Consider the following 16,348-nt stretch of genomic DNA (forward strand, 5'->3'; position numbering starts at 1 on the left):
AAACAAATTGTCATTAATATTTTGTTTTTATACCACCTACACTTCCCAATGTATCCATATTGTAAAAGAACCATACATTGTTTAAAAAAAAGAAGAAATAATAATAAGGGGGAGAGGCCAGTTCAGCAACAAACCTATCTGAAAAGTGTGGCATTGTATGTATTGTTACCTACCCATGGGCCCCCACCTCTCCAAAGAAGAGAAGGGAGCTACCTTCTCATATGCTTTAAGTCATTAATAGAAATGCCCATCAAAACAGCTCTCCATTTCATCCCTAGGAAATCAGCAAAGGTGACAGTATATTAAAGTGGGCAGACTGGAGGGAACCCTGGATTGGAAATCTGAGGACTTGAATTAGATTTCTGACTCTGCCTTGTCTCCTTCTTCTGTAAAATGAGGGGCTTGGTCTCAGTAACCCCCAGCCCTCCTGGCCCTGCCACCACTGGGTCTCTGCTCCCTCCATCCCAATAAGAGGGCCCAGAATGTGTTATCTAAACTAGACTGTTTGGGGGGAGTTTTGGAAATCCCCCCAGGTCTCGGCTCAGGAGTCAGATATCCACCGGTGATGGAGCAGCTGCTGCCTCCATCCAGGGCAGGCTCGCAGCCTCAGCTGCCTTCCCTGGGTCATTCGTTCATTCTCTGTTGCCTGCTTGAGATGACGGTGGGCACAGGAGCACGTTTTAAGTCTAGGTCTGGCTTTTCTAGAACAGGTTTGGTTTGGGCCAAACTTGCATCCCAGTAGCTCCCTACATAACTAAGTTTCCTCGTGCCTTGGCTGGCACAGTTGGCATCACAGAGCATGTGCGTTGTTAAAATAATTAATGAGCAGGCCTCCTGATAGAAGAGACATGGGATGGCTTGCTGACTTCCTGCAGGTTTCTTGTGGCCGTTGCCAGCTGTGTGATTGCAGTTGAGATAGCTGATCATGGCCTCTCACAAGCAAACCATGCATTCACCTTGGTAAACTCGATCACCAATTTGTCTTTATTCTCTTCCTTTTTTCAGAAAGTTGCAAGAAACACAGATGTCTACTGCCTCCAAGCTGGAGGAAGCAGAGCATAAAGTTCAAACTTTGCAAACAGGTTTGCTCTTTTATTTCACTTAAACTTAGATTGGTGCTGTTGGGGAATCTGGGAGAAGAGTAGAAATGATGGTGGTTGCGTCCTCTCCCCTGCCCTCCATTAAGAGTCTAAAGTCTTTCCTGCCTGTGGAAGGCCTCGGTGCTAACCCTCCCCTTCACCCCAACTTCAAGGGGTTGCCAAGAAAAGTCAGATGGAAAGTTCATGACCCATGACCCTTGGCAGGATGGGTGTGCCCACACTTTCCACTGGTGCCCACTCCCCGTTGGCATTTGTCTGGTAGGAACTGAACAGAGACCTGCTGCAGTCCCTCCTCGGTCCCTTGATGAAGTCACTGCCTTCCCCTGTGCCCGTGGCCAGTGCTTCAGCTGGTGCCCATTCTTCCTCTCAAAATACTTGGGGTGTGCCCGGCTGCTCGATCCCATATTGTATCTGCCGTGTGGATGTCAGCTCCTTGTGGGAAGGGACTGCTTCTCTGTACCTTGCACACAGGAGAAGCTTCATATGTGTTGGTTGAATTGAATTGCAGGCATTTCAAGTAAAGGTCCAATTAATACAGAAGTGGCGTAGCCCCTCCTCCCTCCGTGCTCACTCCCCTCCTCCCCTAGGAACAACTTGACTCTTTCTGCCCTTATTCCACTGACTCTGGCTAAACCTCAGAAGAGGCCGCTGCAGAGGGAGGTCTCTGGTAGAGGGAGCAGATGTGGTGACATCAGCAAGACCTGGGTTCAGATACTGCTTCCGACACGATTGGCTTTGTGACCACGGACAAGTCCTCCAGCCTCTCTGAGCCTTGGTCTTCCTGTGTGTAAAATGGGGACAATAATACCTGTAAATGGGCACCTCATAGACTGGTTCTGAGGAGCCAAAGAGACCGTTCACGCAGAGCTTCTGCAGCCCAGCAGGAGGGACAGGAATGTAGGTGATTGTCCTTGGCTCCGTCAGGGCCACTTTGTAAGTGGCAAGGATTCCAGCTTTACTTTACTCTTTTAATGGATAAATTCGCTTTCACCACAAACAGGCAAAGCTCAGCATCACCACCATAAAGCCTGTTCAAAGGCTTGGCCCCAACAAAGGGACAGCCGCAGAATAGGAGCTGTGACCGCCACTTTGCTGCCCTGCGGCATCCTGGGGGCTCGAGCGATGGATGGCCTGTCCAGGCTCCTGCTGCTGCTGCCTCACAGTTCCCTAGTCACTGCTCACCTCACCATCCATATTCACAGACCGAGAACCATTCTCTGGGCTGCTCTTAGGCTTATCCTGGCCCCTTCTGCACTGTTTCATATCGTGTCTCTCCATGTTGGTCAGAGCTTTTTACAGTTGTCATTTCATGCAGCCTAACAGTATTTATTCTGTAGCATCCATCCAGGCCCATTTGGTAAAGCCTCTCCCCTGTCATTAGGTACATGATTTGTTTCCAGTTTTTGCCTTTACGGATAAAGCTACAGTCAGTATTTTTATGAAGATATTGTGCTCTCGCTCTCTCTCTTTCTCTTTTTCTCTCCTTTTCTCTCTCTCCCTCTCTCCTTTTCTTTCTCTCTCCCTCTCCTCTCTTTCTCTTTTTCTCTCTCTCTCACTGTCTCTTTCTCCTTTTCTTTCTTTCTCTCCCAATCTTTTTCCCCACCTCCCTCTTTTCTCCTCCCCCCCCACACTTCCTTGGCATATAAACTCAGTCATGAGCGGGTCACCAAATGAAAGGGTATGAATCATTTTGTACATTTTCATGAATTGTTCCAAATTAGCTTCCAAAATGATTTGATAATGTGTTACCTGTGGCAACAAAACTCCTGTTGCTACGAATTAGACTTCAAGAAACCACTCATAGCAAGCTTTTAACAGTCTGAAGACATTCTCTCCAAATTTTTTTTCATAGTTTATTTTTAAAACATGATAGATAATGAATTGTATACTAAGTGCCAATGCAACTAGACTTGCTTTGTAACTATATTTAAGTTAAATGAATTTCAGTTCACATGATGCTCTGACTTCCATTGCCTCTTCCAAGGCTCCATCAGGATTCCTAGTCAAAAATGGAAGACCTAATTAATCAGATGTTCGAGGATAAGTAGGATTATATAGTCAAAGGGACTATATGTATGTATATAAATATAAATATACATACTCCCTAAATGTATGTATTTGATACAATGTCGGTCAAAGTACCAAGAGTTTTCTCTAGAGTGCTGGCTAAAATTATTTCCTTGAAAAAAAAAAAGTAGACGAGACTATTAAGAGATAGGCTGGGGGGAAAAAGCTAATGAAGGTGGCTGTGTATGACTAGACTTTAAAATATATTACAAAGCATTTCTTATCAATATTATCGGATGGTTGGGGAAAATAGAGAAATAACTCATAAGAGAATAAATACTCTAGACATTCAAATATATTTATTCAGAATTAGAGACTAATCAACTTAAATAATGTGAGAAGTAGGTTCATTAAAATGGGAATCATTATTCAACAAATGTACTTGGGAAATGTGATTTGCAGTCTGGTGGGAAATGTGTTTAGATGTCCATTTCATGCCATGTAACTCAGTAGATTCCAGCTGGACAGTAGACTTAGGTATAAGATAAGAACCATCAAAAATATGGAAGGAAATGGAATAATGTACTTAGGTTAATTATGAGGAAGGATAGCTTTTTTCTGTTCTCTCATATGAAAGGAATTATTAGAGCCAAGATAAATGTGCTTGTTTACATTAAAAGGTAAATCTGTACAACAAAACTATGTAATTTTTAAAAGAAAAAGTAATTGCAAAATACTTATGGGAAATATTATAGATAAAGTCTTCACAGCAAAAATATATTTTAAAATTTATGAAGGTACCTCCCAGTCTACAGTTGATAAATTATCAGAGGATATATTTTTCAATTTTTCAAGAAAGGAAGTACAAGTTAGTAATAAGCATTTGAAAAAATGATCATTATTAAAGAAATGCAAATTAAAGGATCCTAGAGACACTGCCTCACCTATTAACTTAGCAGAAATAAACAATCATGAAAGCTCAATGCTGGCAGGATTGTGGTCAAACAGGTATACTCACTATTCCTTGAGTTTTTTAGAGTCTGATATGACAGTGAAGCAGAAGTTATGGACATAATCATACCTTTCCACCCAATAATGAATTATGTTTTTATGACTTTACCCTGAAAGAGGGGGTTATCAAAAATTAAAGGCTACCTGTCTTTTCAAAGATTTTCATAAGGGCATTTTGTGTAGTTTATAAAAAACCAGAAGCCAGCTCTCAATGTCTAACCGCTGGGGAATGATTAATGAATTGTGTTACATGGATGTAATAGAATACTATGATGCCTTTATGACCCAAAAATATGGAGAATATCAAGCAATCTGGAAAGACCTTTATGAAATCATGCAAAGCTGCCCACTACCGCCCAGCACCCCCAAAACGTAACTTATTAACAAAACAGCCAAGTCCCGTGTTTTGCTTGGCAGGTAGAACACCCAGGGAAGGGGAAAGAGGAGTTTTTATTTGAATTGACAAGCTGAGAAGCCGCTATTCTAGACTTTATCTGTTTGTGTTCTGCCTTTTAGCCCTGGAAAAAACTCGAACAGAATTATTTGACCTGAAGACCAAATATGATGAAGAAACTACTGCAAAGTAAGTTTTTACCTCTACTTCCTCCTGCACGTTTCCTGTTATAGCTGATAAGCCTCATGCCCACATCTGGCTCTCCTCTCCTGCCTTGGGCCATGTCCTTGCTCTGTCGGGTGCCAAGATGCCCCGGCCTGCCCGTTAGGGCCAGGGATGTCCATAAAGGGCCCTCAGTCCCCGTGGTGGCTGAGTGGATGGTCCTTGTCCAGCCTGACCATTCACAAGAGGCCCAGAGCTGGAAGGGCCCTCCGCGGACAGACGCCCTCATCTCACCGATGAGGAAGGTGGAGGATCTCTCCAAGGGCACCCATGGGGTCAGTGTCGGAGGCAGGATTGGAGCCCTTTCCTGGGCCTCCAGCACTGCAGTCCTCCTGAGAAAGCCTCTGGTCTTTATAGTAAAACACGGGGAGGGGACTTGATGGCCTCTGAGGGTCCCCTTGCAGCTCCAGATCTAGGCCACCGTGATCCTGAGTTTGGGTCGATGAGGTTTTTGTCAGTTGTTTCCTGTTTTACACGTAGCAGTGGGCCTCTCTGCTCAATAGAAAGGATCCTTCTGGGATTCCACCCCAGGGAAGATGCCTTAGCATGAGAATGATCATCCTTTCAGTGTGTCTGTCTGTTTCTGGGCACTCAGTGCCTCATCCACACCTGGGAGCATGAAGCTCTGAGCCCCAGAGTCCTCTCACTTTGGGGGTATTTCATATTTACTGAGGTGTCTGCCTCCATATTGTTTCACCTCCGTTAGATGTAAATTCCTCGGGCACTGGGAGCGTGTTCACCTTTGTCTTTGCATTCTCTGGGCCAAGTGTAGCAGCTGGCACTCGACACGCTCATCTCGCCTCTCTGGCCACGGCCACCTCACCAGGGTGCTGCACAAGCCTCCGACGTTCTTCTGCCCCCAGGCTCTCGCCTTCTCACACCACCTTCCAAATGGGTGCCAGCTCGACATTGCTACAGCATGGCTCTGGCCCAGTCACTCTCCTCCTCAGGAGGCCTTAGGGATCCAATAGAAAGGTCACTCTTCTGCCAGCGAGCCCCTTCACAGTGTGGCTCAGCCAGGCAGCCTTCTCCTTGCACCCCCAAGGGACCCGCTGTTCTCCCCTGATAGACCCTTCTCCTGGCCCGGCATTTCCTGGTGTGTCTAGATATTGGTGCTCCCTCCTGCTCAGATGGCTTGGACGTCTTTCCTCCTGTGTCTGCATTGTCTCCAGGGCCTGGCAGGCACCCCACAACTAGAAGAGATGGTTGTGATACACTCATTCAATGGAATTCCGTTGTTCCACCATCACTTCTTAAGTGCCTGCTGTGGGCCAGGCATGTTGCTAGGCTCTGGGGCCAGGAAGGCTGACCAAGCAGTCCCTGCCGTCAGGGAGAGACAATCTCAACAAAACAGAGACTGAGTAATTTCACAGAGTTAGGGTGTCTGTAGCTGGGAGAAGCGGGAAAGGCCTGACATAAGTAGTGGTATTTGAAGTGAGCTTTGAAGAACTAAGAGACAGAGATTTAAAAGGAAGGGCATTCTAGGCAGGGGGCACAGCTGGGACAAAGGCTCAGAGGTGGGAGAGAAGATTGTGACTGTCCTGGGAGCAGGGAAGTAGCAAGGCCCTCCAGGTGAACTGAGTCCCCTGGGCAGTGGTGCCACGTCTGCATTTTTGTGTGCAGAAATGCACACGGTCAGATTGTTTTCATGCCATGACCAGATTGCCTGCCTGAGTTGTGCTTTATTTATTCTCTCAGAAGCATAACCTACAGTTGTACTTGGATTATTTGTACTTAATGTTTAGAATCTAGATGAATCTGATAGCACCTCATTTGAGCATTGGCTTTCCTGGTTAATTAAGCACATTACGTGGAATCATTGAGTCAAAGAATTGGAGGGCTAGAATAGACAAGGGAAATCAGGAAACCAAACCCTCTGGGATTCCTTCAAGGCCCGGCTGAAATCCCACCTGTCCCAGGAAGCCCTCCCTGGTTGGCCCAGCCTTCTCAGTCTTCCCTCTGGGGGTCACTCCCCTTTGTCAGATGGACACTTGGAGCTCCTCAAGGGCAGAAAGCCACTCTGTGTATCCTCAGGGCCTAGCACACAGCAAGTGTTTAATAGATGTGCATGGACTGACTCACGAACAGTTAGCCAGTAAGTTAGGGCCAGAACTAGAATGAAAATCAGTTTAGTCTTCAGGCATTTATGAAGTACCAATTCCATAACAAGGGGCAACAGGCTATGGTGGATAGAGGGCTGGCCTAGAATGAATAAATGGACATTTCTTAAGCACTTAATATGTGCCAAGTACTGCTCCAAGGAAGACCTGAGTTCAAGGCCTGCCTGACACATACTGGCTGTATGACCCTAGACCCATTTAACCTCTCAGTGCTCTGGACCACTCTCAGAGGCTTATGTGTTATAGAGAAGGTGGCAACCTGTGCTGGTAGAGGGAATTTCCTCCCCTCGGAGTTCTCTATACTAGTGAACACAGTTTCATTCACTGTCCCTATCAAATGCTTCTTCCAGTGATGATTATTTTAAAAGGAAGGAAGGAAGATAAATTGCTTAGCTCAGGGGAGCTTACATTATACTGAAGGAGAACCATATTTGAGGTGTCCCGGGGCAGTAAGTATCCCCCTTCCTGGACCACGAATCTTCTCTGATCAGTTCTTGGAATAAAAATCTTATAGCTTTTCTGTGTGTCCATAATACTTTGAAAAAATAATAGATTTTCCGTAAGGTATGTCCAATTAGTGATCACTTTTCAATTAAATTCTACTGTTTTTCAAAGAATAAACATCTGCTTTCTCTCTTTCCTACCTCCCCCACCCCTGCTGAGTATGTTGGGGGGGGGGGGGGGGGCTTGTAGCAGACATCCATGGTCAAGTAAAAACAGCTCTCACGTTGGCCGCGTCCCAGAATGGAGGCCTCCCTCAGCCCTCTGGGTTCGGCCGTCCCTCTTGTTCTGTCTCCCTCGGTGATGCTCCTCGCTGGGCTCAGGTCAGCGTGCCCATCATGGGACGCTCCCCTTAAAGTTCCCCGTTTTCTAGGTTTCTTTTATCTCTTCTGCCTGAGCAACTGACAAAACCCCAGGGTTTTATGTTCTGGGTTTTTTCTCTCTCTGTTTAATCTGTATTCTTCTAACTGTGGGACAGCTATCTTAGAGAGCTTTGTTGACTTGTTGTAAAAAAAAAAATCAATCCTTTGTTCTTTTATCAGAATATCTGATGCCTGAGTCGTTTTTACTGCATCTAAGTTATTTAGAAAGCATTCATCAAACTTTTCACAAGCCCCATATTTATAGATGTTTGAAATTTCCAAAGCATTTTTCTTTGACAAAACCTTCAACTATTTACATTTTGATACTTCTATTTAGATAAAAATGAAATTTAATAAGAATGGCAATAACTTGTTTCCATTCAACAAACATTTAAGTTCCTACTGTGTATAAGACATTGATGCAAGGTTACAAAACCAGAAATAGACCTGTCTCTGCCCCCAGAGAGCCTGTTTATTATCAAACAAGAAGCATTTGTTAAGTACCGACTGACTACAGGCCAAGTTACTGCGCCAGGGAAACAGTCCCTGCCCTCAGAAGGCTTATCATCTGATGGGGGAAGTGACACTGACACCTATAAACCTATAGATTGATAACGGGGAGTTTGAAGAGGCAACTAGGAGCTGAGGACAGACCCCAAGGGAGAAGAAGGGGAGGCTGGAGCTGACCCCTCACCCCTCACCCTTGACCCCTACCCTGACTCTTAACCCAGGGGCACAGCTCAGCCACCTGGTTTTCTTGGTTGTTTGTTCTGTTTCGTTTTGTCTTAATAAATCAGGGAGCAAGAAAGGTTTCTGACATTTTTAAATACAGTAAAGCTCTTATCTGCACAGAGGTTGTCTGCAAAATCCATTCTTGCTTTGCTGCCGTACTTTGACCCCTGCGCTAAGCCATGGGAGCCCTGACCTTCTGGCTTCCCAGTTGTTTGTGTCAGTCTCCTCTAAAAGTGTTACCATTTTATTTTCGTGATATAGTCAGACAGTGACCCCATGGCATCTTCCTGACTCCAGACCCAATCCTTTCTCTTCTGCTCTTGGGAACATTGAACATCTCCCAGCCTCATTTAAATGGGAATGATAACGGCACCCACTGCCCAGAGTTGGGAGGGTCCTTGTGAGCACTTTGCACCTCTTAAAGCCCTAAGTGAACGTGTGCCATTGCGATAACAGTTCTCATTTCTCCCGGTATAGCCCTGCGCATTTCTTTGTGTTTTTTATGCTGGTTTTCTAACGGAGCATGAGATTATCCCATTTCACCAATATGTCAGCGTTTCTTCAGCATTCTCTCGTCATTGGCCGGATAACATATTTCCATCTTTTCCCTTTAAAGAATTAAGCAGCTGTTAAGATTTTGTACAATCAGGCCTTTTCCCCCTTTTAATCACCTCCCTTGGGTCTGAGGGAATGATGGACTTGTTAGCTCTCTTCGTGTCTTGCTGCGTGGCCTTAGAGAAAAGGTGGCCTCACTTAGCCCAGTGTCCAGCATGCAGCAAGCTCTTAATCAGAATCTATCAATTGACGAATCACTTTCCAGTTTACTCAGCAAGCATAATGATGTACCTGTTTCCCACAGGCATAGCCCTGCCAGCTCTGAAGTTTGTGATTGACCTATGTGCTAATTTAGTAGATATGAGGTGGCATTAGTCAGGAAGCCCTGGGTTCGAGCCCTGCTTCTGACCTCTCCTGGCCATGTGACCCTGGACAAGACCCTGACCCTGCCAGGGCCCTGAGCAGCTCCCCAAGACTCTAAGGCCAGAAATCCAAGGTCTGCACTGGCCCATGGAGTTTCCTCACCAGGTAGCCTGATCCAATCAGAGGTCGAGGAAGAAAAGAAGAGATTGTCCCTTAAAGTTGCTGTAATTTGTATTTCTCTGAGTCTGAACAGTTTTCAAATAATTAATCATTTTAATAGATATATATGCATGTGTATATGCATACACATACATGTATCTATACCGATGTGTGTGGATATGCACAGACATACATCTATACATATGTGTGTTATATATCTCTGTCTCTGTCTCCATCCTGCTTAATGGTAAATCACTAGAACAGGCCTGTCAGATCGCCTACCATTTTTACAAAAGCTCAGATAATAGATTTTTGCTTCTAAGGTACGCCTGGGTGGTCATCTACCTCACTCACTTAATCTTCTAATCTCCCAGTATTCTGACAAGTGTCTGACAATATCCCCTCAAGACTATCACAAAAGACTGCCACTGGCCATGTTTTTAAGTTGCCCTCTGCCCCACCGCCCCAAAAATACAATTTGAGATACTCTAATATTCCTGTGTACACTTTTCCATCCCCTTAGGCCCCTGACTTATTACAAGGAGATTAGAAGATTAAATGCCAGCATCCTCTGGTCTTTTGTCCTCTAGCTGCTCTCACTGCGTGGCCTTCCCTCTTGTGTGCTTGCTGGTTTCTGCTGTGCTGACCCTTGCTAACTAGACTGTTGCAGGGAAGCCGGAGGGAAGGGTTTCCGTTTCCACTTTGGTGGAGGTGATGTTGCTAGCACTGCTTGGTTGTGTGCCCTCTCTTGGGCTCCTGCGGCAGGAGGCGCATTTGCCCTTTCATTCGGGTGTTCATTTAGTCCTCCTTGGGTCGTGCTTTTTGCCTGGTGCTTGCATCTCCCCCTTTTCCTGCCTCATCGTAGCCTTCAAGTGAGTGACGCTTGCCGGCTGCCCCCAAGCACAGCCATCCTGCTTGGACGGCTGCTCTGATCTTTGACAGATCGCTTCCTTCCCTCTTTGGACCCGTACCGGGGCTGCACTGGGTGACCTCCAAGGTCCCTTCCAGCTCCAGGTCTTTCATCCTCCAAAGTCACCCTTTCCTGGGCCTCAGTTTCCTCATCTGCAGAAGGAGGGGGTGGCATTTCATGGCTGCAGAGGCCCCTCCCACTTCTGCTTCAGGGATCCTTTGCTCCTTATGTCCTTATCAGAATTCCATTACGAGCTGCCAGTCCGTTGGTGGGTGCCCAAAGCTCTACTAGAACCCTGCTAGCAGCAGGAATTTATTAGGCACCTACTGCATGCCAGGCGCACTGCAGAACTGTGCTGTGTATTTCCATCCTAGAGAACTGTGTCTTTAGCATGTGTTTACTCTCCTTCTTTCCCCACATGGCCAGAGGGACTTTTACTAGCTCTCTTTGGGAGAGCATTACGATCATGGAGGTCCTGGCCTAGCCTGGTGACTGAGGAGGCAGAGGAACTGCAGCACTCCAAGCCTTCTGGGGTCCTGCCTGTGCCAAGAGTGTACATGAGCAGGACCCCTGCAGGGCTCTCTGCTCCTGAGGATAGTCAGAGTGCTGCCATTTCTGTGTTAGGCCCTTCCCAGGGCACCAAGACACCTTTGCACACCACCAAGCTAGAGTCAGACTGTGGAGGGAGGAGGGCCTGGTTGTGTTACTGGTGATGGGAGTGTCGTTGTCCCGTCCCGGCTGTGCATGAGGCCACAGGGCCTTCTGATGATGCCATCTCTCTGTGACTGACAAAAAGACTAGTTAGGCTGGTTTTTAAAGAGCTCTGGGTCTTGTGCAGTTGCTGTGAGATTGCGTGTGGAATTTAATGGACACATCCATTTGGGCTGCACCTAGAAGGAGATCACTTAAGGAGACAGAATGGTCTTTTTTTTATTATTATTCAGCATACTCTCTGCCATCTCCACTCATGGAGAGTAGGTGATGTTCCTGGAGTTCCTACCTCCAGGTGTGTGCATCACCTTCCTCTTTGGGAGTGCAATGCATGCATGTTTTTGGCAGCAGAGTCACCTTCCTGGTGTGCCCTGGTTGGCCACTTTCAAAAGGACTTTGATTTCCCAACTCATAACTATTCTGAGTGAGAGGCTGTAGGGTATAGGGGAGAGCAAGCTGGCCTCAGAGTCAGAAGGACCTGAATTTAAATCTTGTCTCTGGCACGTGTGACCCTGGGGAGGCCCCAGTGACTCCACTTCCATAAGTGGCGGAGGAGCCGAGGAATGGCCTGGCTGCATTGGTAGAAGGCTTTTCCATACCAAGAATTCCCCTCCCAGCAGCGAAATCCTAGATCAGGCATCTGCCATCCAAAAAGAAACCACAGCAAATGTGCTGTGGGGCAGACAGGTTGACCTGCTGATAAGATCGTTTGCAGAGAGGTCTATGAAAAAAAGTCACAGGTTTGGAGGGTTTGTTATCTTGGTTTTGTTTTGGTCAAAGACTGTCACTTGGTAGAGCATCATAGCTCAGTGGAAAGAATGCAGGGCCCCGGATTCGAATCCTTACTACCTGGGTGCTGGCCCTGGACCGCGGTGGCTTCTGTCCACACCTCTGACCTCTCCCTCCTGCATCTGCTCTGGCCCTTCGGGCCTCCCAGCTCGTGGTCAGATTAAGCAGGCTTTGGGGAGCTCCGTGGTTCTCTCAGACTCTGCTTCCTGAGGCAGGCCTTTTCACAGGCTGTCTTAAAGCATTTCTGGCTGACATTGAAGGTTTCAAAAAGCATTTCTTCGTCCTCCTTCTTTGGGTGATTTCTGAAATCATCTGCTCTCAGGTGGAAAGCTTGGATGCTTCTTATGTAACAGAGTTTGCTGAGTGTTTCTGAAATCTACCGACTGCCGTGGGGATTAACCCCTGCAGCCCCGCAGCCCACAATGACAGCGCTTCCTGAGAAGGAGAAGGCAGGGGCTGCCTTTGGGGTGACCGTCCTGGGCTGCCAGTACTCGGCAGAGGGCCCCGTTGAAGGCATCGAAGCCGTTAACAGCCCCAAGCCCATTGTACACCGTCGATGCTGTTTGTCAGCTTGTCTGTCGGGAGCTGAATGTGACAAGATGGAAACAGTAAAGTTTTCCATGTGTAGGCTTGAAGTAAAATGTAATTAGCCTTTATGCACAGAACAAGGACCCATTGATGAATACAGCTGGTCTTTGTTTGGGGCTGTCATTGAGAGTGGGAGGGACAAGTGTTCTTCTTCATGTTTATTAATGCTTAGAGATTCCTTAGACAAATGGCGAGCACAGTTTCATATTTGTTAGAACATCGGGGGCTTTGCCAGAACAGTTGTTGTGTAAGAGGATTTCTGGGTTTCAGATGATTGGTGTGGCTGGGGTAGAGGCATGGCCCTGCCTTTCCCACTTAAAGACGCCCCTCCTGCTTGGAGGGTCATCCTGCTTCCAGGCTTCCCCTATGCTTCTAGAAGACACACAGCTAATTAGCTTGATTGGGAGAGCCCTTTGCTGGGCTCTGTAATGGCAATCACACGACATTTAAGAACACAACATTTTTCTCCCAAAATGAAGCCCTGGGCAGCCTTGACCATCATTTCCATGTCTTTCCGCTCTGGCGGCTGCAGCGGGCCCTCGCGCTTTCCAGCCAAGTTCCTCGGCTTCCCCCAGGGGCCCAGGAATCCCTGCTTCAGCAGGACTCCGGAACCACCTCTTTGCTCCATCTCAGAAAATAGCAGCTAGCTAAGGGACACCGTGCTTAACACATACAGCAGGCTGCTGACATTACTGTTAACATGTGGGCTGAATTTCAGAGCCTCTGATGAAAGAAAATATTGAGTCACACCAAAATACTACATGCTTCCCAGCGAACATTAGCATGGGGAGAATTTTTTCCTCCCAAATTTTCCCTGGAAGAAAACCCATTTTCCCCCTAAATAGCCACCAAGCTAACCTTCCCAGGCTGAAAGTTGCCATTGTCCTTGCCTGTCGGGCTTTCTTTCCCCCCAAGAACTGAATCTATAAGAGACATTGATGAAGAAATAAACTGCAGATGGTCTGAGTATATTTTCTGTATGCCATGAATAATAACCTCGTGTTATGTGACAGAATCTGTGTTTGGTCACAAAATATAACCACCCATTTCCTTCTCTCTCTTCCCTCCCCCCTCCCCATACACAAGTACCCCTAGGCAAAGCAGGCTCTCTTTCCCCCTCACTTAAAGATTAATACTATGGAAAGAAATGCAAGTCCAGTCCAGCAGGCTGGGCCTGGGAAGTGGTAAACTCAGTGACCCCAGGTAGCCCAGATGAAAGAGGCCACTGGTAAATGGGTAAGACTGGCCTGCTAGGTACAGAGTTAATGAGTGGCGAACAGATTTTGTGCTTTAAAATATAGGTATTGGATAGACAGGATACAATATCCTACTTATCATGTTTTCTTAGATTTATTCATAAAGTGTTTGTAATAATTACAATGTCCAAGGAAGCTCCAGATTACAATTTATAGTAGATAATCATAATTGTAAAATATGGAATTTTATTCTACCTATAATTATGAAAACTCTAAATACAAAAATTATAAAAATAAATCAAACGTGGAGATCTGCTGGCATCCCTTTAGAATGGCAGCGTCTTAAGACACCTGAGACAAGTGCCTACCTTGATTTTGGGCCATTTTCTATCCCACTTTTGCCGCGGGTCCTTTTGACATAAATAGCTTAGCCCACACTTTATCCAAATCCATGCCCAATACACTGAATCTTTGAAGAAAGTGAACATTCATTTTATTTTCACATATTCACTCACAATTTCTTCTCATGTAAAAAAAGATAAATTAATGTTTTTCTGTCACCTTCATGCCTCTAACTCCCTGTTGCTCACCCAGAAAGCCTTAGAACAAGGAAGAAAAAAGAAACAGAAGAAGTGGTCTATAAAACTAACACATGGAACAAGCCTGGCAGTGCCTGCTGTGTTCTGTGCCCATAATTCCCCACCAAATGCATTGGATTTATCGTTGAATCTACCATTATGACACCTTTTGGTTAAATTGCCCTCTGAAACTTTAATCAAGATACGTAATTATAGCAATAATTCATTTAGAGCAGGTTTCAAATCATTCTCATGATTGGGGCCCCAAAGTATTTACTTTTGTGGGGTCTTACTTGTCGCTTAGGAAGAGAGCAAAAAAAGTTATCATCATTTTAAAATCCTAGACAGCAGTGTGCTGACTTTTCTTTCATTTTTGTACTTTTCCATCCAGGGAACTCTGGGGACCTTGGCTAAAAAGAACTTGGAATTTTGACTGGGCCTAAGCATCCTATAATTATTTTGCTATACATACTATACTTAAGTATAGTTTCCCCTAGTCAGATGTGAAAGGCAGGCTTGTGTGGCATGAAGCGGCATCTATTTGCTGTACCTTTAAGGACATAAAGTTTCCTATTTCCTGTCTTTTTGATGACTCATCACTTCCAGTACACGTTTCTATAATTATTTTCCTAGTTAAAATAATTTCCCTAAAAATAGCAGAGAAAGCAGCCTTTGATGGCTGGGGCAGGGAAGGGACTTGGAGAAAGAGCCCCCTGCCCCTGTCTTTCCAGAGCCTTAGGAAGGACAATACTCAGAGACCTTTTTTTTGTACTAAAAGTTCTTATCTCCAAAAGAGCTTGACTGTGCATTTTGGGAAACTGAAAGTATTTTCAGCCCCTGTGAGCTATTTAATGGCACACCTCAAGACTTGGAGTGGGAGACTCCTCAAAGGCGTTGTTTTTGGCTCCCACCTCGAGAAGGGGCTATTTGAGACTCCCCAGAGTTGCAGCATTTGCCTGGTGTTTGCACAAGACCAGGCTTCCTTACTGCCGGGAGCTGGGAGGGGAGAGGAGAAAAAAGACATTTTTTAAAAAGCTCCATTTCTTCCCTTCCCACTGGAAATCCCTTTGAGTACCCAGGATTCCTGTCCGGCTGCATCTGACCCTTGGCAGGCCTGAGAAATGCAGCAGTGCACCAAAGGGAAAAAGAAATGACCTGAAAACCTTTGAACCTCAAAAGGGTTTAAAAAAGAAATTTATAGCCACTTCTGGTGCATGTGTGTGCACGCATGCATATGTGCGTGTGTGTATGTGTGCATGTGTGCTGGGGGGGGGGGGGGCAGATCCAGAGCCCTAGAAAAGGATCTTATAAGTAAAAGCATTATCTGTAGTATGTCGCCCTTTTCTATCTCAGTCTCCTGAGAGGGCCCTGAAAGCCTTCCTTCATCCCGCCTCACCCCACTGAGCTCTCCCACACAGAGTGTGAAGGCCAAGCTCCCTGTGCCTCCAGAAGGCACGGCCCCAGCTTCATGGGGACTGGACCCCAGGGGCTGCCCGCACTTTTGTTCCTCTTGCTCCACACCACTCTGGCTGCTTGAGATTTATCTGTTTATATCGTCGAGAACTGGAAAGATTTGCTTCCAAGTAATAGACAGTTTTGAGTTGTGGTACTTGAGTTTTAGACAGTCTCTGACCAGCAAGGTTTACTTTTGTTTTACATGGATAAATATGTTTAATGAGAGAGAGACAGAGACAGAGAGAGAGAGAGGGAGGAGAGGAAGGGAGGAAAAGAAGAAAGAGAAGGAAAAAAAGAAGGGAGAGAGAGAGGAGACAGAAAGACAGGGAGGGACAGACAGAGAGAGGAAAGGAGGAAAAAGAAAAGGAGAGAAAGAAGGGAAAGGAGAGGGAGGGAGGAAAAGAGGAAAGAGGAGAAAAAGAAGGGAGAGAGAGGAGACAGAAAGACAGGGAGGGACAGACAGAGAGAGGAAAGGAGGAAAAAGAAAAGGAGAGAAAGAAGGGAAAGGAGAGGGAGGGAGGAAAAGAGGAAAGAGGAGAAAAAGAAGGGAGAGAGAGGAGACAGAAAGACAGGGAGGGACAGACAGAGAGAGGAA

At 46.0% G+C, this 16,348-nt stretch overlaps 1 protein-coding gene across 1 annotated transcript in view; it reads left to right on the plus strand.

Moving 5' to 3' along the window:
* Nucleotides 1-16,348, plus strand: part of CUX1 (cut like homeobox 1) — a 301,593-nt gene that overhangs the window by 161,395 nt on the left and 123,850 nt on the right. Inside the window, exons 8-9 of the mRNA XM_069089141.1 lie at nt 1,006-1,082; nt 4,635-4,701. Of these exons, the coding sequence (XP_068945242.1) occupies nt 1,006-1,082; nt 4,635-4,701 (144 nt within the window). The remainder of the gene's footprint in view (nt 1-1,005; nt 1,083-4,634; nt 4,702-16,348) is intronic.

This window comes from Petaurus breviceps, unplaced genomic scaffold (assembly GCF_028583685.1).
Source record: "Petaurus breviceps papuanus isolate PSGF00001 unplaced genomic scaffold, PetGlider_PUasm1.0 186, whole genome shotgun sequence".
In the NCBI taxonomy this organism is placed as follows: domain Eukaryota; kingdom Metazoa; phylum Chordata; class Mammalia; order Diprotodontia; family Petauridae; genus Petaurus; species Petaurus breviceps.